The 27,260-nt window shown below is 39.1% G+C and overlaps 2 protein-coding genes across 4 annotated transcripts in view; one reads left to right on the forward strand and one right to left on the reverse strand.

Annotated features, from left to right (window-relative positions):
• Window positions 1–26,149, forward strand: blnk (B cell linker). Of its 3 annotated transcripts, XM_080868235.1 has the most exons (24): window positions 1–152; window positions 381–443; window positions 6,667–6,713; window positions 12,418–12,483; window positions 13,053–13,099; window positions 14,080–14,123; window positions 14,202–14,313; window positions 14,583–14,674; window positions 14,772–14,832; window positions 14,993–15,055; window positions 17,106–17,131; window positions 17,228–17,256; window positions 17,829–17,885; window positions 18,003–18,030; window positions 18,115–18,166; window positions 20,659–20,707; window positions 20,801–20,828; window positions 20,989–21,019; window positions 21,434–21,509; window positions 21,594–21,622; window positions 21,713–21,747; window positions 21,828–21,911; window positions 21,997–22,152; window positions 23,991–26,149. In XM_080868235.1, exons 1-24 carry the CDS (start codon window positions 84–86, stop codon window positions 24,105–24,107), a joined length of 1,461 nt encoding a protein of 486 aa, XP_080724361.1. In that variant the 5' UTR covers window positions 1–83; the 3' UTR covers window positions 24,108–26,149. The 3 variants fall into 3 exon arrangements, with proteins under 3 accessions (XP_080724361.1, XP_080724362.1, XP_080724363.1); XM_080868236.1 differs by lacking the exons at window positions 1–152; window positions 381–443 and adding an exon at window positions 5,886–5,975; XM_080868237.1 differs by lacking the exons at window positions 1–152; window positions 381–443; window positions 6,667–6,713 and adding an exon at window positions 11,865–12,021.
• Window positions 24,929–27,260, reverse strand: part of znf518a (zinc finger protein 518A) — a 5,786-nt gene continuing 3,454 nt past the window's right edge. The window contains exon 3 of the mRNA XM_080868234.1: window positions 24,929–27,231. Within this exon, the coding sequence (XP_080724360.1) occupies window positions 26,567–27,231 (665 nt within the window). The 3' untranslated portion in view covers window positions 24,929–26,566. The remainder of the gene's footprint in view (window positions 27,232–27,260) is intronic.

The following is a 27,260-nucleotide window of genomic DNA, read 5'->3' on the forward strand; positions in this document are numbered from 1 at the left end:
AGAGCCGCGGTGCGTGACGGGTCAGTCTATTACTGTACTTCCAAAAGCACACTCGTACTCAGAGGTTCCCTGTAGAGACAGAAATGAACCTGCCGTCCAGAGAGGAGTGCGAGGGGTGGGACCAGGCAAAAGTAGCCTTCTTACTGTATAAGGTGAGTCCACTGGAAATGGGAGAGATGCTTGTGTTTTGTCGCACTTTAAATATTCACCAGTTCATTCTGAGGGTCACGTATAATGTTAATGTTAATGCACATAAGCGGCTAAAGTGTTAAAGTAAGACCAGGACATTAGATGACTGGAAGTTAAATGTTTGTTTGATTCAATAAGTGTGTGTAATTAGTCATTTAAAAATAGTGAATGGATATGTTTACTCTCCTCAGAATAATATGCAAGAATGCGCCGTCACCGTAAACAGACTGAAAATTAATGGACAGAGATTTCTGGTGAGTCTTTCCTCATTTGTACCTGAATAATCCAGAAATGGCTCTTTCTCCCACACAGTTACATAATCTACGAATCCACCCAGGATCATATCAGGGTTGTGGTTGTGTTCAGTTTGTTATTCTAATTAAAATGGTCAAATCCTGGCGAGCAGTTGTTATTATTGTGATTATGACATTAACAGCAGCAGAATAATTACATTTCCTCGAGCTGTTTATGCCATTTTGCTAGAAAACACACACACACACAAAAAAAATTCAGTTGAGGTTGGTTTATTTGTAACACTCTCACTCTCTGTTACTCTGGCAGACATTTTTTTTTATTGTTTTCTTGTTAAAATGTCACTGCTTGACGAACACACTTTTACTATGAATCTAAAAGCACGTTTCAAGTTGAAAAACAGGAGAGTTCACAGGATACGAAACATGACAAAAGCCGGTTGCATTACTTCCCACACTTGCTCTTTGTGTAAACTGTGGCCCTGCTAATGTGGAAGTCTGTGTATCTGTTGTAACTTCTGCTTTGGTTTCACCCTCGCTGCTCTGTCTCCATCATCCACGCCTTGCGTACAATCTCTGAGGCCTTTCTCATAGCTACCGAGAAGCAGGCTGCCAAACTGAGCGCAGCTGAGTGCCCCTGTTCGGGAGAGAGTAAGGAGTGTGAAATGAGTCTCATGGCTAATAAAGCTGTAATCCCCACTTACTTAAGTAAGTATCTCTAAATCTGCTTCAGTCATGAGGGGGAACGCTGTTTAAAGAGGATTTTATGCAGCAAATAACTGGAGTGAGGGTTTATAACTCCCTAATATTTGGTGTTTTGGGGGATCTTTATAATACTTCAGTAAAAACCTCCCACACACTGCCAAGCCTGAAGAAGCTTTCATTCATATGCATCTTTTAAGTGGACGCTTATGCACACTTCTTGCCACGCTCTAAATTAGAGCAGCGGCCTAGTCGCCTATTCATTATTCAATGACCCTGAGCTAACTCTACTTTAGGTGGGATATTGCATCACTGAAGTGCATAGTTCAAAAAAAAAAAGATGCGGATTTTATCAGTCAAATTGATTAATACTTCAGAGCAGAGGCTTTGATGTGCACGTTAACATCACCAATCTGAAATATACATATACATACAGTATGTGTATCGATTGATAGATCTCCTTAGCTATGGATCCAGCCAGTGCACGCTTAAGTAAACCCATGCTTTTATTGAGTGGCTGCCCAGCTTTGTAGTTTAACTAGCTTCAAGGTTGCGGTGTCTGACAGACATTCCCCAGTCAAACTTTTAAGCTTTTTTTTAGCCAGTATTTTTACTGCAGCAAAGGAATTTGATCTATAAATAAAATCCCCAACCAGCTTCTCGATGGATCACTTTTGGATGAAATTTCCTTCTGCTGTTCGGTGTCCTCAGAGGCTGAATCACGCTGACTTTTGTAAACCTCTAACTTTTTCTCCAGTGCCGCAAGAGGAGGTCGACATTTGTGGTTCAGAGCAAAGTGGCTCAACAACAACTGGGTTCACGGGCATAAAATTTGCAGCAAATATTCTGTGTTTTGTTTTGCTCTTGACTTTATACTTTGCTCCACAAGCAGGTTGGCATTTTTAACTATTGTGTAGCATATGCAAGCAATTTGCACAAATCATAGACTGTATATAATACTTCATGTTATATAATTCGCTATTTTAAGTTCTATAGTACAGATATTTGTGGTTTGATTACCTCCTGGTTGTCCCTCCAATCAAATGCTCCCATCAGTATCATCTTGTTAGCATTGCTACTAGAATATATTAGCAAGCTGATTTTAGGCTGTTTTGACTGTATATAAAATATGGACACCTGCTAGTTTGTGAAGGCTTTAAGCATGTTGGCTGTCACAGTGAAGTGGGGTGTGATAAGCAAGGGCCTTGACTGAAAAATCTGAGCACTCTTGTCAATCACAAGGTGGATCCTGAAGCATTAGTGGCTCTACAAGTAACCATAATTTACAAAACAACCAGACAGAGAAGATTTCTAACTCACAACTTATACTACAGCCCAGTCAAGAAACTGTTTTCTGAAGTTATTAGTGGAATCCTTTTCCTATAGACAACCAGTCTTTGTCAAACAACCAGGAAGGTCGCCCCCTAATGGTAATGATAAAGAATGCAGAAGCTTCACTTTTCAGATCTGGAACGTTACAGAAGAGTTATGGCACTACATGTTCACTGGTGTTTATGAGCATGCTTACAGAAAGTGTATAAAGTTGTCTGTGTTTGACTGAATAGCTTCATAGATACATATATTTGGAAAATATCTGAAAAAAGTCATTACTGTAAAGACATTTGTGTCTTTGAGAAAGGTTTTGTTTGGATTTTCAGTTGACGAAATCCAGCAGATGGTGCTCTTTACTTTCTCTACTACGAGTGACGCTGCTCATTGCAACTATCCAGTTCCTCTTCTATTTTTGACAAACATCCTGAAATTGCCCCTGGCAGTGTAATGTCACTTCCTTTATTTTACAAGAGCAACCTTTTTTAAAGATTCAGTGGTTGAATCATCAGTGTGCTTCCGAAAATATGCGAATATACGTTTTTGTATTGTTTGAAGGGGTTGTGTTTGCCTGTGTTGACCTAAAATCACATTTGACAACAACTGCAGTGTTGTTGACGCTCCAGCGACATCACTGAAACAACTAATTATTAATAAACGGAGAATTTTTAAAGGCATTATTTGCCTCTTCTACAGGTTTTTAAAATCCAGCAAAGAAGAAGAAACATTTGTAGTAAGTTATTTTTGACTCATCAGGAGCTCAGCGTGTGTCCAGAAGCAGAGCAGGGCCTGCACTTTGGTATCTGAATGTCATCCAGCGAGCATGCTTCTGCTGAGCATTGCCTTTGGCTTATTTTACATATTCATGTGATGTACAGTGGCTGGAGCAAAGGTCATAAAATCCATTTTTTTTTTAAAAAGTGTAAGCATGCAACACAGATCTGAACTGCTTTCATATGGAAACGTCATCGTCAGCTCCTGCCTCGAATGCATCTTATTCACATTGCACCCACAACGCGTGGTCACGATTTAGCGGTAAGAATGAAAGGTGGGAAAAGAAAAACAGTTTTATTCCGTATGAGCGGTGGATGGCTGTATAATACAGTACGGAGCGGAATGACAGACAGTCAGCGCAGCGCAGATAAAGGTAATCTCTGTCTTTTTGATGCCACATTCGCTCACACAGGTAGACAGGTTAAAAGCGATATGTGGAAGCAGAAGATCAAAAGAACTGTCAGCTTCCATCTCTGTAATGCCGCCTGTGTGTGGCGGCTATGTGGGGAAGCCACTTTCAGCTTCGGTGTATCACATTGACATTACAAACAAAGGCCCCTCGAAAAAAAACCCACATATGCTTCCATTGCAGATGCTTCCTATGGAGCACATATAGCACATCTGCATATAGTTGCCACTTTATTAGGTGCAGGGTTGGACTGCTTTTTGCATTCAGAAGTGTCTTGTGCTGGAAACATACCTCAGAGATTTTAATCCATACTTACATGATAGTATCACAGCTTCGTGTCCGTAATGCGATGCTCCCAGTTCCACCTGTTAAAGAGCAGCTGTAGGGTGTACCTAATAAAGTGACTTGTATACGGGCCAGCAGTATATATTTCTGTTTTGCCGTTGGCCTTAAAAATCTACAGCGGCACTCTGCAATAATATATCCTCAGCGTAATAAGCAGTAATTCTTTAGTCTCACTGAATCTAATTTGAATTTTGACACAGCTGCCTCGTAATGGATAACAGAGCCACAAAGCAGGAAAAACACCTTAAACCAGAATTAGCTTGTCGACATCCAGTGTAGATTTGTGAACATGTGGAAAGTCTCTCACCTAATGACAGTCATGAGACCTTGTGCAGCTGCCGTGAAAGAACCGAGGGGTAATTTTGTGGCCGTGTAGCTGCGAAGCTGTTCTCTCTATCGTGAAATGAAACTCGTTTCAACGAGAAGTATTAACAAATGTTCGGTGCGTCAGACCCTTGCCCTTGCTGTTTGCCACTCCGACAGCAAACCACTCATGAACAGAAACAAGAATAGTGGTCGTCTGTGCACCTGGTTTAGGGTGAAACCGAGATTTCACACTGACGCAATGTAGACTTTCCAGTGGGATATTCTGTGATTTTAATGTGTTTATTACCATCAATAGTTTTGAGTCACTTTTAAATAACAGTTGGAAAATTTCCTCATTTATCTTACAAGAAAAAACCCACCCTAGGGTTGGTTTTTGCCAGGCCTGCTTGGCTTGTTTGCTTTAAACATGCTCTCCACCTTTTTAGCAGTTTTAGCTCCCTTCCACCTCTTAAATGTGTGTATTTATTATATAGATTATGAATGGTATTGATTTTGAGGGCCATTACAAACTAGGTTAGACTATAAATGCTATTGTGTGCTGCCTGGTTCATGTGACATACTTGTCCCTGTTTAAAAATAAACTACTTCTACAAATGAAAGCTAAAATCTCACTTTGGTTTATTACATACGCATGAATGACTGCACAGGGAAGTAATTTCAGATATAGCCTTTATCTTGCTAATGCTACTATCAGTATCGTCAAGGTTAAAAATGTCACATCATGACAATGAAAAAATGGTTTACAAGAAGACTGTGAAAAGGAAAAATGCCCCATTCACATTTACTAACAGGCCTGACGGAAGATCTAAAAGCATGTAAAGCATTGCAGTGTGACCATGAGCATTTTTAAAATGATAAAACGTGGACTCTGGGCCTACTGGAAAAAAGGGAACGGATGCACCTTGTAGAGCTGTTGTGTCTCATTTGAACAAGCACAGACACTCCTATAAATAATTCACTGTGTGAGCTGTGCCTGAGTATCCACTGGGGCAGACTATTTGATATTTCATTCGGTGTCAAAAGGCTAAGTCTGATTTTATACAGATGTTTTTTTCTTCTTCCTGTAAGACTGCGTGATGATCAAGTGTGTATCTGCGAGGGCAAGGATCAGTGCTTTGAAGGAGGCACAGTCTTTCATATTAAGCGATCTCACTTTTAAATTTACAGATGATTAAATCCCAATCTCAGTCTTAAAGTGCTTCAGCTATGCTATGGGCTTATTCCTAGAGGTAATGCGGCTTTTTGTTCAACCGAAACACACACATCAAGGTAGTGTGAGCTGAATTACTAACTCCCCTCCCTGTTTGATTTCTCTTATAAATAAACAGCTACTGTTTAATCAGCTTAACAGCATATCATTACACAGGTTTCACATCATACTTATTGAATAAAGGACCAATTATACATCATTCTTACGCTAAATTCAGACGCTTTATATTACAGCCTGTTATGACACGCCTCCGTCGGGTCACGTGACGTCTCGCAAACTAAAATTCCCAACTTTTCCCAAACATTTGTGGCCGTGGATCCTCATTACATTACAGCAAATTTAAAACGGAAGAGAGACAGAGCAAGTAACGACCTGGAGCAATGAATTATGAATGAAGAGGGGAATACATAATTTAGCGGAATTTGTTGCATATTTTATGGTAATCATTTTCCTTTCATTTACAAATCACAAACGCCTTACTGCAACACAGACATTATGAATACGACAAAAAAAAAAAACCTAATACAAGCGCAGTCGGCTAAACTTTTTTTTTAATGTGAGATCATTTAGAAAATTGGGTAATATGATAATATGGTTGGGACTTGTTTGTATTAAGACGAGCGAGCCAAACCTGAAGGGCGACAACAAACAAAACAGCCAACGTTCATTTAATGTTGATTTCAAAATTATTTTCTATCAGCTTTTAGTTTAGAATTAATTCTTATAAAAGCACTCTGTTAATAAAAAAAAAATATGTTTCTCCTGTGTTAGTAGATATTTGGGCTCATAAGCAAGACGCTCAGCCCACAGCTTTCCTGTGAAATTACTGGAGTATGTTACCAACAGCACTTTTAGGTTCGTGTCTGAATGTGGCTAAACTGTGCCCTTTTTTGAGCTACAGCGAAGTTTGAGCACATGTGCCTCCAAAAAAGGCCCTAAGTGAGATGCTGCCATCTTTTGTTCCTAAAGAGGTAATGCATTCATGTCTCTTCTGCTCCAGTAAAGGTGACATCCTCGCCGTATCATCTCTGCTGAAAGGAATCACAGCGATCTGTGATCTCTGTAGTCTTTTATTTTCCTCCCATCCTGTCACATTTTTTTAACAGTTGATTTCTCTGATGTTCTTTCAGAACCTGAGTGAAAGTGACTTGAGCAAGTTTAGTCTCATCCACCAGCCGTAAGTAACACCCTCGTACCTCTGTCATCACACCCCTCAATCATATCCTCCTTTTCTCTCCCCCCGTCTCCGTCCTTCAGTTCTCCTTTTCTCTCATTTCTTTTTATTGTTGCTGCTGCAGTTTGACAAAACAAACCACAGGCTGACTGATCTCTCTGTCCAGAGCTACAAAACATTTCACAACAACACTAGCTGGCCATTTCATTAGGTACGCCTGTTCGACTGCTCATTAACTCTAATATCTCATTAGCTGATTGCATGGGCAGCATCATGGATGCTGGTGCCAAACTGCAAACCATAAGCATTTTTTTTCTCTTAAAAAGAGAAAATATCCAGTGAGTGAATGTTCTCTGAGTGAAAAGCTCTTCTTGAGATCAGAGGTCAGAGGAGAATGGTCTGACTGCTTTCAGCTGACAGGAAGCTCCAGTGGCGCAATCGGTTAGCGCGCGGTACTTATATGACAGAACACTGTGCTGTTGCCGAGGTTATGAGTTTGAGCTTCATAACCTCGGCACCTGGAGGACAGGTGCAGCTAAAGGCTAGGTTTGTGACCAGTGTTGGTCAAGTTACTTGAAAAAAGTAATCAGTAACTAATAATGATTACTTCCCCAAAAAAGTAATCACTTTACTGATTACTTATTTTCGAAAGTAATTAGTTACTTAGTTACTTTTTAGAAACATGATTTACAACCTGAATAGGTGATAAAGCAATAGATCTTTCAGCCAAATTCTACTTTCTGCCTAATCTATCATATAAAATGTAATCAAATGGAAAAGTCTCTTTTTAAAATTTGTTTTATTAGTTTTAATCTTTTAACTTTATGCATCACGCAAAAAATTATATTTTTTATATAGTGGTTCTGTTGCTCTATTTTCACCTGTAGCAGGAGTGGGGCAGGCGGAGGTTTGCCCTGGTGCAGGTTTGCCGCAGCGGTCAGTGGAAGAATCCGCAAGTTTGTGAATTTACCATTCCGTGGTAACACACTCGGTGCTTGCTCGGAAGTTAAGGGGTTTTTCCGCTGTAAAAAGAAGTTTTCTTCCCACGCAGTGAGCAGCGGACGCTAATGTTTTTGGCACTTTTTACGAATCAAACTCAAAGTAAGGTCAGTACTTCCATGCTTTAAACACTGCATGGTGTTAAATCCTCCCAATTCTTTGATCTTTGGGCTGAAGGAAGAACGGTGTATAAATGCTCAATCAACAGTCATTTTATTCCATACAATTCTCATTATTTCATACAACACTTTTGCGCAATACATCCGGATGGGAGATGTGCCGATGAGGGTAACAGCAGATCTCGAGGTGTATGACCATTTCTCACATTCTTATAGCTTCAGCCCCCCTCCAGCGTCATAAAACCTAAACATCCACATTCTTTCTCTCTCAGTGAGCCTAAGTTATGACCTTGGCTTCCTGTGCAGTATGTTCTGTTCCTTTCTAATCAGACAAATAAGGCCATGATTCTCTGAAAACAGTATTTCTTATAATGCAGCAGTATCATACATCATAAAACAATATCACTCATTCACAATAAATCAGCAGTCTAATGTAACACAAATCAGTTTATTAAATGTAATAGTTATCCCCTTCTTCTAAGTCAGGAGAATAATGCAAACTAAAACTACATAATAATTTCACAATCTTTAATTAGGGGTATAACATGGCATAAGATGATATAATAACCTCAAAATTTATCATACTCTCTCCCACACTCGATATATTATCCATTCTTGATCTGCACACAGCTGTTGCCACGAACGTCGCACTCGCTTACGTCATTGTCATGAGACACTCACAAAAGAATCCCGGTTTTAGTAACGCAGTAACGCAGTAACGCAGTGTGCTTACGGGAAAGTAACGGTAACCTAAATACCTTTTTTGCAATAGTAATCCCTTACTTTACTCGTTACTTGAAAAAAGTAATCAGATTACAGATTACTGCCCATCTCTGTTTGTGACTCCCACACAAGTTCGGTTCCCTCCCGGTATCCAGTAAGGGTCCTGGCTAGAGCTCCATGCTAAAAGCCCTGGAATGGCGCGGCTATGTCTGCAGCTCGGACACAAGCATTTCGCTACATGTTCAATAAATGTTGTACTGTGCATGCGACAAATAAAATTTGTATTAAGGAAGGTAACAACAACAATATAACCACTCATTACAAAGTGTGCAGGAGTGCGTGTCTGATCGCAGAGCACATCAGACCTTATTGCAGATGGGCTACATTAGCAGAAAACCACACTGGTTGCCCCTCTTGTAAGTAAGTACAGGAAACCAAGGTTACAATTCACCCAGGCCAACCGAAATTAGACATTAGAAGACTGACCTATAGAAGCAGTAGACTCCAAATGATAAAGTGTGACTGCCCCAGATCTGCTTGTATTCATGTGTAAATAAGAGAAGGAGCAGAAATGAAATTACAATATTTGTGTGTGTGCTCGTTTCCGAGCTGGATCTGTGTACATGCACAGATGTGTTTGGGGAAGTTAGGGTGTCTGACTGCACCTGCACATGTGGCTGCATGTGTGTTCTTGTTTGTATGGTATGTACCCGTTGATGTATTCCCGTGTGTGTGATATAAACAGACACCATTAAGCTACAATTACTTGTTTCAACCGGCATGCTCTGTAAAAAAATTAAACTAGAAAATAAAAAATTAAATTAATTATTACGTGTTTCTTGAAAATTATGCATTATTAAAATCTAAGTGAAACTTTTCTTGCGTGGAAAATTCAAATATTGTAACATAAATACAACATATTGTACTTAAATCTTAGAGTGAAATGTAAAAATATTTATCTCATCATTTTAAAAGCATGTACAAAAGTCATTAGCTGAAAAAAAAACACATCTTACCAAATAACCACTTTAAATCTGCATCTGTAGATATTCTTTAGACATTAGCAACAAAAATAGACAATTTCTTCCCATTTGTTTAGTGAAATATACCAAGAAATGCCAAAAATAACGCAGTTTGACAGGGTTAAAATAGTATTTTTGCACCAAGAAGGTGATTCACAAAGACTTATTAGCTAGAAAGAAAACTTGGCTTATTTCTGTGTGAGTGTACAGTGTGTCCACCAACACTGATGCATCACTGGGTTAGAAAACACACTATGAGTCATGGATTGGCCTCCCCAGAGCCCGGACCTCAACATTATTGAAACAGTGTGGGATCATCTCGACAGAGAACGAAACAAGAAGCAGCCAAAGAAGAGCTTTGAATGTCCTTCAAGACACGTGGAGAACTACTCTTGAAGACTACTTAAAAGAATGACATGCAAGTTTTCTTAAGAGAGTTCCTGCTTTTTTTTTTCTTAAATAAAGGTGGTCATACCAATTACCGATTAGAATTGTTCAAACTGCTTTGCCCTATATACTGTGTTTCCATATGTTTGCACTTGTTTCCATAAATGGGTGCACTTCTTTCCTTGCAAACTATAAAGAAATGAAGAGTGTCTCCAGATATTTGCACAATGTAAATATTTTATTTACCAATAAAATTGGTAAAAAATAGCAACTACAAATTCAAATGTAAAACTGGAAGCCCTGAACTTCCATACTTGGTCTTTTATTTTCTTTTATCCCATCACTCATTCACTTGTCAAACCATAAAGTTACTTTGAAAAAAGCAGCACCGTGCAGTTTGTAGGTCCACACTATGCACAGTATGATTCAGAGCACACGAAATCCAATCTGAAAAGCCACTTTTTGCAACACTTTCACATGTTATGTAACATGAAATGGACACACGCTTCCGTATATAGAAAGAAAAAAGTGACAAAGGTGAAGTGACAGACTAAATATCTCATACTGTGTTCGCATGTATTTTTATACACTCACTGGTACAACTGCGTGCTACCACAAATGTTGAAACAGCCAATCGCATGGCAGCAACTCAAAGCATTTAGGTATTCAAGATATCCTGCTGAAGTTCAGCTAGTGTATTCAAATGGGGAAGAAATGTTATTTGAGTGTTTCTGTGGTTGTTGCTGTGAGATCAGGAGGGTCTGACTATTTGAGAAACTGCTGCTCAACTGCGATCTTCCCACACAACCATCTCCAGGGTTTACAGAGAATGGTCCAAAAGCAAGAAACTGTGTGACAGGCCGTTCTCTTGGTGAAAACTCAACAACTCAATGCCAGAGGTCAGAGATTTGAGCTGATAGGAAGGTAACTGTAACTTAATTAACAAATCGTACCAAGCAAGGTGTGCATTCAGATGGTTAGGTCATGGATCCGTCCTGCCTTGTTCAGGCGAGAGGTGGTGGTGTAATGATGATGTCAGATATTTTCTTGGCTTCTTTGGGGCTTATGGTATGACTGTCCTCATACAGTATGCTGACTTCTGTTCTCATTGCGAGATCTGTTTAGATATTACCTTAAAAGTCCAAAGTTGTCTCTTTACTTCTTGGTATTTTCTTACCATGCACAACTTCCTCATATTACGTCTTCCTCTGACTATGATTAAAGGCAGAGTAGACGTTTTTTTAGCAAAACAAAAACCGAGAAAAGAAATTCCCATGATGATCGCATACATGCTGTAGTAAATCAACTTCCTTCCAGGCTAACATGAGAGGCAGCATACTTGTTATTTTTCCTTCTTCTTTATAGAACAGGGTTACAACATGGTACTTTCCATGACATAATGACCTTAACAACAGATCATTTTTAAGGCTAAAAGCATAAGTTAGACATGCATTAACAAAGATATATTAGTTGAAACAGAGTGTTAAATAATAAAACACTCTGTTAGAGGAAGTTAGCAGAGTTGTACGTGTAATTGTGGCAAGTGCCAAGTCACCTTTCAATCTGTTGTATAACATACCGATAACTCGAAGTCATTCTCTAGAAATTTCCTATATATGAAGTTATCTACAGTTGGTAAAATATCAGTGTTTGGAAGGGTGGAATTGAAGTGAGTCAAGGTAGATGTGATGTAAGACACTCTCACACTTTTTGAGAGTGTGTGTGTGTGTGTGTGTGTGTGTGTGTGTGTGTGTGTGTGTGTGTGTGTGTGTGTGTGTGTGTGTGTGTGTGTGTGTGTGTGTGTGTGTGTGTGTGTGTATGTGAAGGGGAGTGGAAAAGAGAAGTGATTTGTCTGACAGAGGTGGCTCGAGCAAATTCCCTCCCCTGTGTGAGAAGGACGTGACTAAACAAAGGCAGGGTTCATTTACAATTCTGCGAAAAATTCGGCAGTCGACCTTTACCGCATGACAGGAATGTGGCCCGAAAAATGTAAACTTTTGGATCAAACATGAACATGGATACGTTAGGTAAACTGGCTGCTCCTGCCACAGCAAAGATCCGGTAAGAAGATGGGTTTTGTTGTAAATTTCGCGTGAGCGTTGTTGCTTTAAGCCAATTTTTAGTTTGTTTCAAATGTACAAGGAGTATAATTAGCAACAAAAAAAAGAAAAACAAAGCTATGATTTTTTTTATGTATCTTTTTTATGTTCTGCTTGGTAATATGTTCTGCAATTCATTACAAAACACTGTAAAACTACAAAAATGTCCATATAGACTTGTATTCATTGTATTCAGCAAAATGCCTCTAAACTCTGTCTGGAAAAGTGAAATGAGGAACTTATGTGAATGCTTCTTTGGAAAGTACTTTTTAAAGCTGAGAAACAAGACAAATTACATGTGCATGTACAACTGCATTTATTTATGACTTCTGTATGAAACCTTATGTTTGCGTTCCAGGCAGCTTCAGAAGATCGTTCAAGATATCAAGAAAAATGATGGCAGCTTCCTGAATAAACTAAAAAGGTCAGTTTCTTAGAATGAAAGCTTTGATTTTCTGCATGGGAAAGTTACACAGTTGATCAATTTATCTGTCCTGCTACAGTCAAAGAAAAGAAAAGCCTGGTGATCTAAAAGCAAAAGAAAAAAAAAGTCCATGCGGTTTGTGTACATGCACCAGTGGAGAACGTCGATTCCTCTTTCACAACCGTTGGAAAAAGAGACGCAAAGCAAAAATAACTAAAACAGATGGCATCTCTCTCACTTTCCTTTCCTGAAATGAGTCCCCTCAAAACACGCTAAGGATAGAAACTGACACACAAAGGCCATTTATTCAACTCGTGTCTTATGTTTGCAAAAGACTGCTAACTGCATTTGTGCGTGTCATCCTTTTGTGGTTTTACAGCCTTCATGAAGTGAACACACATTTGCTTAAGTTTAAGTGGTCAATGAGTGCACTTTGTTCCACTGCCGAGTTGTCTAATGACAGCGTGTGTGTGTGTGTGTGTGTGTGTGTGTGTGTGTGTGTGTGTGTGTGTGTGTGTGTGTGTGTGTGTGTGTGTGTGTGTGTGTGTGTGTGTGTGTGAGAGAGACAGGCTGACAAACAAACCGGTGCCCACAGTACCGGCGAGAGACTACAGAGGTAAGAACTGAGTCATTAGCCCATATAGTACACTGAAGGAATCAGACATGTAGATTACAGGTCACTGTAATCTACATGTCTGTACAGGGCACAAAGATTCACCTGAGCGGGGCTCCTTGTGTTATTCCTATCCCAGTACAGAGACATCAATGGGACACTTGCTACAAAAAAATATATAACTTTGACGTTTCTGACTCATCTCATTAAGACTCACAAAGTTTCTTTTGACTTCTGATGCTCTTGGACGGGATTTTTATTTTTTGTACAGCGTGGGGGTTTCAGACTTTGTCCCACGTGTCTCCTTTGTGCAACTGTAGGAATGGAAACTTTTAAAGAAATCAATCTGTACACATACAGCCATATGTATTTTTAACTCTAGAAACACAAATTTGACATTTTGAAAGAAGAGAAGTTTGCTATCACTCTCCAGTTTTGATTTGCCGATACCTGCTAGCTTTCTATGAAATAATCTCCTGAACTCTATCACCACATTAGACATAAACATTTACATCTGAATTACAAGTCATCAGGCTGGATTATTATTTTTTAACGTACATCTTTGATTTTTTTGCCTCCGTGTCCATGCTTGAAGGTACAAATTTACTATTAAACAAACTGCAGCTCAGTCAGATCACCTGTTTTCAGATATTGGCTTGATAACCTCTTTGCTTAATTGTATAAAACTTACACAAAAGTAAAGTGTAAAAGTACAGAATGATAAAATTGCATCATTTTAAACGACTGAGAGACTTTAGTCTACAGTTCAAGAGGTGAGGAGACACACATCACTGGCTCCACAACCGAAACACTGAGTTTTGAGGTTTTACTCTAAAATTGTGCTCTAACACCTGCTGAGTTTCGTTGGTTGCCAGGTTTTACTGTTTTTAGAAATTTGGCTTTAATAACAGCAACGATTGCGTTTCCACATCTTGATTTCTTCCTCTTTGTTACGAAAATGCCTTAAACCTCTGTGTTTACAGATGACCACAGGGAAAGCGACGATCAGCTGTCGGATTCTGATTACGTAAGTTAGAAAAATGCTCATTTTAAATGATTCTTACACTTGCTGATACGCTTGCTATTAAAAGCGTGTTTATTCCAGGACAATGACACATATGAGGATCCACGTGATGATGACAGCTACGAACCTCCTCCTAGCCACAGAGTCTTCACCGCACCTCCCTCTGGTTCCTTCCCAAGGGGCGAGTATGTCGGTCAGTAGTCCTTTGACCTTTTTTGTCACTATACATACATGCTTTTTTTTTCTTTGCTTTTTTTTTTTGTTTGTTTCACTGATGATGCTTTTGAAAATTTACGCAATGTTGACTTCTTTTTATAAAGTTTCTATAGCCTTGAAACTCACTCTTTTGCAGTCATCCCTACTTTTCTGCAGAAGTGTGACAAACACACATTGAGTTGCAATACACCAAGCTGTCTCCATGCAAATGATGTCCCTTTTTCTGGTTCTGCTTCTCCTTTTCAGACAGCCCGCCCAAGCGGCCACCCAAGAAGCCCCTCCGCCCAACTAAGTTCAAAGAGCTACCCCCTGAACCCCCAAACGTGGGAAGTGATGAAGTAAGGCCACTTTGATGTGTCATTTCAGTTACATTTCACTACATATTTTAAAATATCTTCCAACGAATGTGGGGATGTTGTCTCTGTTGCTTTTTAGGAGGACTACATAAATCCAGAGGACAATGACAACTATATAGAACCTTCAGAGAATCCTAGCAGTAAGCTACAAGTCAAACATAGAGAAGAAAAAAAAAGATCTGTGCTTTGCAATATGCTGAATAACAGCTGGAATTTGAATTAAACCAGAAAACAACATAAAATACAAATAGTTACAGGAAAAATAATAACAGTCCTTTCTATGCTTTTCCTCATACGCAGTGAACAGTGGGAACAAAGCTACAAGAGACCTTCCCAAGTTACCACAGCGGACTCCAAGTCCCGGTGGGTAAAGCACATGGCCAGAGGGGTGTGCAGTGGTCCATCGTTTATCACGGGGGTTACGTTCTAAACGTATTTCGCGATCAGTGAAATCTGCGAAGTAGCCAACTTTATTTTTTACAATTATTATAGATGTTTTAAGGCTGTAAAACCCCTCACTACACACTTTATACACTTTTCTCACACAGGCATGAACATTTTCACACTTTTCTCTCTTGTTTAAACACTTTCAAAGTTCTAACCTTGGTAGAACAAAAAGTCCAGTATTATAGAATGAAACCAAAGGCACCCACGGTTGCTTTGATGGTGCAAAACGTCTCGTCAACATTGTTGTTTGTTGGGGATAAAACAAACATAGAGTACTGCACTTCCGAGTCACACTGCTAGCTTATTAAGATTTATGTAAATTTGACAAGCTGAACACATTCTGTACTGTGCAGGAGACACGGCACGAGATTGACTGACAATGGTCTACAGCCAATCAGAACGCAGAATAAAATGTGCTGTTAAAAAAAAAAAGAAAGAAAGAAAAAAAAGAGAAAAAACGTACAAAATTACACACAAAAAAAATCTGCGAAACAGCAAATCCGCAAAAGGTGAACCACATTATACCGAGGGACCACTGTACTACAAAGCAAGATTAATGGGTTAAAACGGTTTGCGCCAAGTGCAATGTACATTCTTTGCTGAGTGAATACATTTTACATGTGCAAGCAGTTAGGCTTTACTAACATCATGAACAAAGCCCAGCTGTAAAGTTGCAGCGGTGCAAACTGTGCACCTCATTGTCATGGGACTTTACTCATACGATGATGCAACAAAAAGTGTAAATGATTTTGTACTTGATTAGTATCTGCTGCTAAACGCTAATGTCAGCTTGACAACATGTTGTGTGCTAGTACCTCTTGTTGCAAAAACATTAGTTTGGGCACTTGTCAAAACGTTAGCGATTAGAGGCTAGGCTGCTTTGTTATTCTATCTTACTACATTTTTTTTAGTAGTAAATAAGTTTTGCATGTGTTTTGTAAACTACATTATCAAGTTTATTAAAATTAGAGCCTCACTATGCACTAGATTCAGTTCAGTTCAATTCAATTCAGTTTTATTTATACAGTGCCAAATCACAACAACAGCTACCTCAAGGTGCTTTTTATTGTAAGGTAGCCCCTACAATAATATATACAGAGGAAAAACCCAACAATCATATGACCCCCTGTGAACAAGCACTTTGGCAACACTGGGAAGGAAAAACTCCCTTTTAACAGGAAGAAACCTCCAGCAGAACCAGGCTCAGGGAGGGGCGGGGCCATCTGCTGCGACCGATGGGGTGAGAGAAGGAAGACAGGATAAAAGACATGCTGTGGAAGAGAGACAGAGATTAATAAGTATGATTCAGTGCACAGACCTCTCTATGCATCATGGGAATCCCCCAGCAGCCTACACGTATTGCAGCATAACTAAGGGAGGATTCAGATGAAAAGTTAAAAAATCTTAGAGGGTAATGAACCAACCACATCTCAACCACATCTCTATTCCCTTTGAATAGAGGCATGTATCTCACATTATGTAGTTGCTTCAGAGTTGTCCACAATATTGGTTTTAATAAAACCACTCCCCACAAGGGAAATATGCGATAAGTGTTACAAAGAAAGTGCTGCACAAAAAACCTTGTGAGTAATTTAGTCGATAGCAGATTGCTGCGGTGACCCATAGTTTGCATGTAAGAACTCGGTTTGTCTGCAAATGCGAATGAGCAGCTGAGCAGTGGTAAATGGTAAATTCTTTTTCTGGCTTAAGTGTCACACTTTTCACAGTTTTATTTGGTACCTTCTGTGCAAACTACACGCAACTGCGTCAATCTGCTTTTCCAGCCTAAAGGCAAGAACAAAAAAGAAGCTCTGTCGTGACTCCTGTATTTAACAGGTTATTAGTAAATGCATGCAAATGCAAAGGATAGTTAAAAAGCAGCCGAAGAGGCCGATGTAAACCAGCACCAAAAGGTGGCTTTTTTGGTTCTGCTGCCTGCCTAATTGATGCTGTGGTTATTTTTCAGATTTTTATGAAGTTCCTGACAAAGAGGTAGGACATTTATGTAAAATGTAATTACACATTTTTTACATGAATACTTGAATACTTGAAGCTGAACACTGTTTGCATTTTATGCTACCCTCACAGGACAATTCTCCAGCTCATCCAGGAAGCAGGTTAGTTTAATACTTTCCAGAGTTACATTCATTCATGTAGACAGACGTCCAAATCTGTGGTGGAATGTAACAAAGTAAATTTACTCAAGTACTGTATATAAGTGTAATATTAAGATTCTTAGATAGTAGTTTTTTTATTGCCATATTTTTGTAACACTTTTACTTTTTCAGTACTTTGTTATTGACTTGATATATTGAAGAACATGCATTTAATATTATAACAAGTGGTTAAATGTTAAATCAGTGTTCCTAACCTTGCTACCCTTCAAGCCCCAAAGACATAAAACTGTTTTGCAACTCTAAAAACTAACCAGGCGTATGTATCACTAATGCCTAACTCTTCAAGGAATTGTTTATACTAAATTTAAGTGTATGGCTAATACACTTGTACCTAAATATGATGTTAAATATAGAGCATTAATTCCCCTTTTATTTAATATTGGTACTTTTACTTGAGTAAATTATCTGAGCACTCTGTTATAAAGTACTTGTTATAAATAACAAATAAATAACAGTATTTGGAAATTATTTTGACTGCAACTATTAATAATTTCCTTGGATTTTTCTTTTAGATTATGTCCAACCCCAGCAAAACACTCATCATCTTTACCACCAAAACCCAGCCCCAGGTACGACTACCAAGACTCAAATTATGGCATGACCAATACTTTGTCATTACATTCTATTCTAATATTTGACGTATAGTGATGTTTTGGAGATTTCTTTTTCTTCTTCTTGTTTTTTAGAGTGAACATGAGGAAATCTCCCACGCATGTAAGTGATTACAAATTTTTAAGGCGCATAAAAGATACTGGACATTAAGAAGGATACCAATGGATTGGTGTTGTTATTATGCAGGTCCAGGAGACAACTGATGGGGATGAATATGAAGTTTGCGATCCAGACGATAGTGAGTATGAAATGAAATAAAAGAACTATTTGTTCAGAAAGGCCAGTAATATGTACTAGTAGTGTTGCTGTGGCAGGGTTCACCTGAAAGACCTTGGAAGTGTTTCACTGCTTATCAAAGTGATGGAGTTTTAGATTAGGTGTTCCCTTTTATGATAAGGTCCCCCACTCTGTATCATTATGAACAAACTGCCTGTATGCACACTGTGTTAGGTATATATAACTTATTGGACAGAGTAACACATTTTGTAGTTTTGCCTCTGTACACCACCGCAATGGATTTTAAACCAAACAATAATTATGTTAAAGTGCAATCAAGGTTTTTTACAAAAAAGATATATTAACTAAGAATTTAAGAATTAGAGCAATTTTTATAAATATTTTTTTCAAACATCCAAAATTGTTTGGAAAAACTCTTTTTATATGCAAGTATTGATTTCAATACTTGGATTAAAATCTTTAATTTAATTTTCCCATTAGGCTAGAAACCACAAACATCACCAAATGCTGTGTTTATTCCTTTAAGATGCTTTGCCACTGTAATTTGTTGCCTATTTGTTCATTTTTTCACTCTGATCTATCTTCAGTAACTGAAATATATGCTTTATTAGGTTGGGATCATGCAACTCACTTGACATTCGAAGAATATACCAAGTTTTTGCCTTGAGAACCTCTTGAGTTGCTTTTGCAGTATGGTCTGGGTGATTATCCATTTGCACTGTGAGGTGTTTTTTAGCATTTGGCTCAATCTGAGAGTATAGCCAGTCCTCTACACATCACAATCATCCTGTTACTTCTATAGTCACATCATCAAAAAACACTAGTGACCCATTTCCACTGGCAGCCATGCATGACCATGCCATAACATTGCCTCCACCAAGTGTGACAAATAATGTGGCATGCTTGGATCCCAGCTGTTTCTCTCCATCTTCATACTTTTCTCTTCTGATCTTTCTTATACGAATTCATCGCAGTTTAATCTGTCCAAATAACTGATTTTAGTGCCATGCAGGCTCTTTTAGATGTTTTCTAGCAAGTATGATCTGGCCTTCTTGCTCTTTAGTATAGCCAAAGGTTAGCACTTTGTTGTAACCCACTGTATTTGCATTAATGAAGGTGTCTCTTGAATTTACAATTTTCCAATGTTACACCGCCTACATAGTGTAAATAATGGGTGCTTCTTAGCTATGGAAATAATTCTGTCAATTTTGACACTTTGGGTGTCATCAGTGGGCTTTCAGGTCTTTGTGACCTTTATGAACAAATTTTTTATTTTAGCATTTTGGCTGCTGCCACGTTGGTTTTTAGGGCCAGAACTTTCCATATACAGGTGGCTTGAGTGCTAAGCTAACACTAGCAAGCTCAGTAGAAAGCTACACCCAAACATGGTACAGTTACAGACGCAAACATACTGATATGATATGTCTGTGAAGATCATCCAGGTCATCGTAGTCAAAGGAGCTTGCAAAGAAAAGCGTCTGGACTTCTTTAAGTTGCTTGAAGACGTTTCACCTCTCATCCGAGAAGCTTCTTCAGTTCTAAGGTCAAATGGTGGAGAGTCCCAGATATAAACCTAGTGGGAGTTTCCCCCCACAGAGGGACAAAAGGACCCCCTGATGATCCTCTAATTGCCTGAGCCAAGGTGTGAAAATGGGTGTGGCTCACAATCAGCCAGGGTTTCAGGTGAACTCATTGTGAAACCTGGCCCCACCTTATCATGCGAATTCCTGAGGTCAGATGGCCCAGGATGTGAGTGGGCGTTCAGGCGTCTGGGGAGGGATCTCAAAACTGGATTATAGATGGCAGACAGTTGGTGTCGTAAACCCCCGCCTCTGTTCAAAGATGGTCGCTCACAGTGGACATAGATGCTTCTTTCACTCCTCTTTCAAACCATCTGTCCTCTCTGTCCAAAATGGGAACCTTGGCATCCTCGAAAGAGTGTCCTTTATCCTTAAGATGCAGATGGACTGCTGAGTCTTGTCCTGTGGAGGTGGCTCTTCTATGTTATGCCATGCGCTTGTGAAGTGGCTGTTTGGTCTCTCCAATGTAGAGGTCTGGGCATTCCTCGCTGCACTGTACAGCATACACCACATTGTTAACATACACCACATTGTTACGCTTTTCTTTGCAAGCTCCTTTGAATACTGATATGATACTAGACTTTCACTCAACAAAGTTGAAGCACAAACCTTTTAAGGAGTACCACTGTAATCCTTACTATCTGTAAGTTAATCCATTGAACTGCTACAAAAGGCATTACACCACAAACAGGATCAAAGGTTGCAGTTCAGGTCATTCGTATTAGTCAAGATCAGGCCAAGTAAAAAGCGTCAGATGCAGTGGTGTAAAGAACGCCACTCTCAAGTGACAAATAACTTTTCTACGATGGAATGACTAATTTATAATTTCAAAAATACTGACATAACTAGCATTTATACTGTATAGGGAACCCAGTAATACACTCATATAACTGCTTTGTATTTGCTCTTCTAGGTCCTGGGAGGAATCGTCCTCCACGTCTACCTAAACCTATACCCAGAGAGTAAGCATCACTTACCCTAACATTATTTCAGTTAACATAAAGCTATGAGCTAAAAAAAAATAGAATAAGTGATCATTTCATTGTTTTCCACAGGAGGTCACCAAAACCACCTCTAGGACCGGTAGGAATTTAATTTAAATGAAAGCAATGCAAACAATGTTAGAATATTATAATTATCTGATTAAATGTCTAGTTTTTCATATAATACACTCATCCCTGTCAACATTACACACTTTCACTGATGACGGTGAAAGAAATACTAAATATGACTTTCATTCCAGAGGCCAGATTTAAAAGCAAAGGACTGTGAAAGTAAGTATTTTAATTAACTCCCATTATTAGCCACACCTGACTGAGCCTTTAATAAACACTGGACAATCAGCCAATTAGTGCAATCTGCTTCCATAATTGTGTGCACAGCTTTAGCACACATCTCATTTCCTCTGTGGTTTCCACTTGCTTTCCCATTATCACTTAATTGCAGAAGCACACGAGCAGTACAGACAGTGCATAAGAATGACAGACGAGTTGGACTGTAGTAGATTTTACCGTCATTTACAGATTTTTCACATTAAATCTATTCCAGTTATAAGGACTTAAATATACAGACTGAAAATGCTTTGTTGACAAATTTTACAAACTGCTGATTACTGAAAAATTATCTTTATTTTCTACTTATACCTAAACAGTAAGCAGACTAATTTCAGCATGTCTGTATTTTTCAAGGCAAAACACTGCCTTTGGCTCATAATGAACAGAAGACTCCTCCAAAAGCCTTTACACTGGACTTTCAGCGACCAAAGTAAGTGGTAAAAAATGTCTTTAAGCACAGCTTTGTACTGTGCACTCACTGACGTCTGCTCTGTTTGTGGACTCTGTCTTGCAGAATTCCTATTCCACAGTTTACCTCCCCAAGTAAGTGTGGGCCCCCCTTGTGTCTAACATCCACGTACACGGGAATTTTGCACTTCAATGTAAAATGACATAAATTCTTTATTTTCGCAGAGCCTCATGAAAATGACACAGGAGATCAAGATAAGGTGTGCTCTTAAAACAGTAGACTGCAAAGATGTTTTTCATAATATATTTGTAACCCTCATTTCCCTTCACTTTATTTCAGGATGCAGACATCTATAGGAAACCCTGGTATGCCAGTGGGTGCGACCGAAAAACTGCTGACGATGCCTTGTTTCGCTTGAATAAAGTGAGAATCTTCTTGGTGAGAAGAGAGAGCTGCTGAGCCGTCATTTTTGTAATCTGGGTTTGACTCTGAGCTTTTTCTGTTTCAGGACGGAGCATTTATGGTGAGAAAGAGCTCTGGTCATGACGCACAGCAGCCGTATACGTTAGTGGTGTTTTACAATGGCAGAGTGTACAACATCCCAATCCGCTATATACCAAGCACTCAGCAGTATGCTCTGGGAAGAGAGAAGAAAGGGGAAGAGGTAAATATACGTCTTTGATAGGTCTGTTCAGTTTAAGTGTATCTGTACTTTAGTAAGAGCCCTTTTATGCCTGTCTAGGCTGCTGTTTGTCAGAATTGTGACACTAACAGTGCCCAACACTTTACAGGTAACACATTAGTGTGGCAAATACCACAAAACTTACTATTTACTGCACTACTTGGTACAATAAATAACAACAGATATACTTTATGCTTCATTTAACCCACATTTAAGAAATTCTAAATAGGATGAGGATAGTAAGCATGCACAATAGTAGTAGCGTAAATGCTAAAGAAACGTGGCTATAGCTGGGAATTCGGTTAGAATTCATTTTGTTATTTAAACGTCTACTTTTCAAAATGTTTGGAAATTTTCTGCTTACTTACAGCGTTTACGGTAAATGGACAGATTTTTTATATAGTGTTTTTCTACACTACCTAAACACCTTATACAACTTGCCTCATTCACACAAGCATATTTTTCTGTGCGTTTTCCTACGTAAGTGTTTTTTATCCAATGTTCACACACATTTATGCTCTGATGGATGCATCGAGAGCAACTTGGGTTTGTGTCTTACCCAAAGATATCATTTTCCCAAGCAAATGATCTGCCTAGCTGATTTGGCACAGGTTCTGTGCTGGCTGTCCTACCTGATGATGAAACCCTACCCTTTCATCTGGGCTTAGGACCAGCACCAGAGGTGTATTGGCTTGTGAGTCCTCGTGGGCTCTTGCGTGTCAGGCAAAAGCTAGGGGAAATTATTCCTTTTTCAAGCTACATAAACCAAAAAGATTTTCCAATTTAATCAGTAGTGTTATGAATTAGAAAGGTACCCTGCTTTATTAATAATTATTAGACTCATATTAAAGAAACAACAACACTATGACTGTCTTCTTAAAAAACGAATCACCTTTTTTGCAAATTTCCCTTTTGAATAAACTTCCTAAATGAAAGGTCCCATATTAAAGCCTTTTTTAACAAGTTCATTTAACTCACCTGGCCCCAGGGCCTACAAACTGTAGACATTATTATTATTATTATTAAAACGCTTTCTACCTGTCAGCTTGTTTTTTCACCTAAAGGGTCATCCAGTGATTCGTGAAGTTGGCCGCTGTGGTTAGATAGTAGATAGTAGTATTTACCAATCAGATTGTTGGTAGGTTAATCCGCAGTCCATTAGTCAAAGCATCAGGTTTGTGTGTGAATGTTAGAAAAAGGTTCTTAGACATAGATAAGAGCTGTATGAATGTGTGTGACTGAGTGAATTACACTTGTAGAAAGTGTTTTGATTGCTTAAATTGAGTAGAAAGGCAACACATAAGTACCAGTCCATTTACCCTTACCATTAATTTATAGTGCCACAAGTCTGTGGCCAAAAAAGAGCAATGATATGAGAGTCTTATGAAAATTCCGAAATCCTGCTCATCATGAGATCTGGCCAGCATGAGATTTAAAAAAAAAACTCCTGCAAACCTCAAGAACCTTTTACTTCCACTTGATCAATGGAATCGATTCCATTAAATGTAGCATTTCACATTATACTTACGTAACAAAACTACATGAAAAACTTGCATATAATTAAATTACTTTAAGTCAGCATTTTGGGAATAGATATATTTTTGTCTTTAGGCAGCATCGTTGTAAAATGTGCCATATTCAAATACGTTTTCAAAAATGGCATCAACATGCACGCATAAAGACAAGGCCATGTCCTAACACAGAGACCTACACAGTGGTGGACAGGGTTAAAATGATCTCAAGCCTCATCCTAATGCTGTAAACATTTTCCTTTAGTCTAACAGAATATTCTCCTTTGTGGGGGGGTTTTCTCATTGCAGCACTTCAGCAGCATCTCTAAGATCATTGAGAACCACCAGAGAAACCCCCTGGTGCTGATTGACAGTCAGAGCAATGCCAAAGAAGCCACCAAGTTATGCTACCCAGTGAAGCCCTAGGCGACCCTCGGTGACTCCAAACAGCAGAGTGATTGGTGCCGAGCGACTCGGTCCACTGTGTTTGCTGACTTTACAGAGGTCACTGGGGGCTGTTGCTCTGTCACTTAAAAAGGCAGGTTTGAAACACACCCGAGTGCAGAGCTTGATTGTTTCAAAACAAGCACAGGAGTCACCCAGTGCGGGCGTGCATGAGAACCTCACCAACACGGAAGCTTCCATCGTGTTATGTTAAAGATTATTTAGATTGACACCCTGGCGAGTGATGTGACATTACAGTGTTACACTGATAATGAATCATCTTTCCCCAATTTTCTGAGAACTTATCTTGACAGAATTCCTCACTTGTGATAATTCTTTTTTTCCTTTTGACCTAATGCAGCATCAAGTGGTCTGACACTATATGATATATGATTTTATGTATGCATTTCTGCCAAACTGACTAAGAACTGTGTGTGAAAAGCAATCCTTTTTCTACTGTCCACAATGACACCTTGAACTGTAAATCTACAATTATAACTTGCCGAATTGGCATAAATAACGTACACAGAATACTAGAATGTGTCTAGAGCTGGACTTTGAGCTCTACAGGGGACACCAACCAGGTTCAGAATAAACCGCAGGAGCACGCAATGGGATTTCAATAAGCGTGTGAGCCAGACAACACAAATTCAAACCCATCCCAACCCTTAATCTGTGGTTAGGATGTTGTGCAGGAGCAGCAGCCCCATTATCTTTTTCCCCTTCTTCAATGGTGGAAGGACTGCACACTGGACCTGCCTGCACTGCTGGCCATGCAGAGCTGAAGTAGCACAGACACAGAGAACTTTTAAACTCATGTTTTATTCACTTTTTTTTAATGCTCAGTTGGTAAACAGTGTTTTAAAATGAATCAAGGAATGAGACAGCTTTGCTGTGAGCAGAAAGAAGCAGGAAGCAGTAGGTTTATGATAGCAATACTTCAAGGAGCAATTTCTACAAGGTTGTATATTTGGTTTTAATAAAAAAAACTTTTCTTGTCTCGTATATTCAGTCGCAACAAAATGCCACCAGGAACTTACAAAGTCTTCCATTTATTCTCTCTTCAACATGTAATGCTATCACACTCGTGTACATTTGTTGCATAAAAATAATTCCTAGGCACTTTGTGAAAAATTCTCAGGTTATATAATATTTTGTACCTCTAGCAGAACTATGTACAATTATAAATCTCAGAAGCTAAACTGAAAAAGAATTATTCACACTTATGAAACGGAGATTCATGCACAATTTATATACATACATCCATTCAATAGTCAGACACAAACAAACACAAGACAGCAGGCACACGTTTCTCTCTTTCTCTCTGTGAATACTGAGGGATCACGGCTGCACGAGGAAATGTCGAGCCACAGTAGGACACCGGTTGAGATTGTCATAGGCTTCGGCCTGATAAGGTGAGGTAACGGGAAATGTATATCCTGCTTTCATAGTGCAATCAAAGGATAAGATTATCATCATTTCAAGTCAAACAGAGGAAATGCACGGAGGACCAAAAAAAATTTAATTAAATAAAAATCATGATCAGATCATCGAGGCCTATTTAAGTTCAAAAATCTAGGTTTGATTTTTTTTTTTTAAGAACTCAATTTGTCACTGAACATGACAACACAGGTATGTTTTGAAAGTAGTCCTCAGTGTATTAGCTCCCACTGCATGAACAAATGCATCAAAATATTCTCTTGCAGTTAATACTATATTGGAACATAATTTGGAGTTTACACAAAAGGGGAAAAAAAAAAAAAAAAAGCAAATACACTTATTTTGCTAATGGCCTGGGGAGGAAACGCATATAGGAAGCACATAAAGGCTAAACCGAAGTATCATAAATAAATGTTTCATAAAACAGCTTATTGGGGTTTTGGTTTTTTTGTTTTTTTGTTTTAAACACACAGTTTTGGTTTATCTGAGTAACTTGTGGGTCCCTGTGACCCATTCCAAAAAACATAAATATTACAGCTACCACACTGTATAGCCTACCCGTACATAAACTGATCCGTAAAACAGATGGTATGGCAAATATACATATTACAGTGTTCTATAAAGATTTCATACAACAGTGTACTTATGTCACCTTAAATAAAGCTATTGCGTAGACAATAAGACAAACAAAGAACAAAATTATCAACGCCACTTCCTTGTGGCTTTACAAATAATCACTCATCTCCAAAAAGAGGTGCATCAAGCTACTCAGACTGGGAGAGACAATAGGTAAAAATACCCTGAGAATGTGAACCCTCCAGGAAGCATGACTTGATTCTTATCAAAGAAAAGAAGAAGAAAAAAACAACAACAACCTTTTAAACGTAAAAATAAAAATGGTTTCCATTATTGCGTTCTCTTATTGCAAATTCACCTTTTTCCAGACTATTTTAAGTTTGCTTTGGGTTGTTTTGTTTTTTTAAATCCAGTGTGTGCGACATTTAAGAGTTTTCGCAGTTTGGCCTATTCCACTCCATCAGGTGCCGCTGCCGGTGGGCCAGCCACATTTCCTGACTGGTGAAGACCCTGCCACAAAACCAGCAGCGAAACTTCGTCACGACGTCTCTGCTGGGAGACATCACGCCCACCATTTCGTACTTTTTCCTGCTCAACCTGCGAAGTTTGAACTTCAAAGAGAACCTTTCCTGCACTGAGTTTTTACCGCTCCATGCGGCTTCCGTTAGGTCGTCTGCCGCAGGGAGCTCGCTGCTCAAAGCCGAGAGCGCGTTCAGAGTCCTGCGTGACAGTATGACCTTCTGCACATCTCCTCTGTACCTGTTCACAACCTCCATGATCCTGGCCACCTCAGGAATGTCAGCATCGGGATGATTTAGCACTACAACAGGCTGGTCTCCTGTTGGACGCTTTAGCAGCTGAGAGGGATTTAAGGCTACCAACTTCAAGGTCCTCTCCAGATCTTTTGGGACGGGCTGCCACCAACAGCCAGGGGCTGATGAGGGCTCTTCTTGGATGGCTTTACCAGCAGGTGAATGGTTTTTGTTGAGGATGTTTGTGAAGGAGTCTACAGGTACTTCTCCAAATTTCACCCCTTCAATGCTCCGATCACTCAGCTTTGCAGATGGGCCACAGCAGGAACCCATCTTATCTGCAAAATAAAAAGTAAAAAACACTCAG

This window comes from Rhamphochromis sp. 'chilingali' (genome assembly GCF_963969265.1).
Source record: "Rhamphochromis sp. 'chilingali' genome assembly, chromosome: 20".
In the NCBI taxonomy this organism is placed as follows: Eukaryota; Metazoa; Chordata; class Actinopteri; order Cichliformes; family Cichlidae; genus Rhamphochromis; species Rhamphochromis sp. 'chilingali'.

Coding starts and splice junctions, on each gene's coding strand:
- blnk (XM_080868235.1), top strand. CDS start 84: ATGAACCTGCCGTCCAGAGAGGAGTGCGAGGGGTGGGACCAGGCAAAA. Junction 15,056..17,105: donor ACAGCGGACTCCAAGTCCCG/GTGGGTAAAGCA, acceptor GTTATTTTTCAG/ATTTTTATGAAGTTCCTGAC. Junction 21,748..21,827: donor ACACAGGAGATCAAGATAAG/GTGTGCTCTTAA, acceptor ACTTTATTTCAG/GATGCAGACATCTATAGGAA.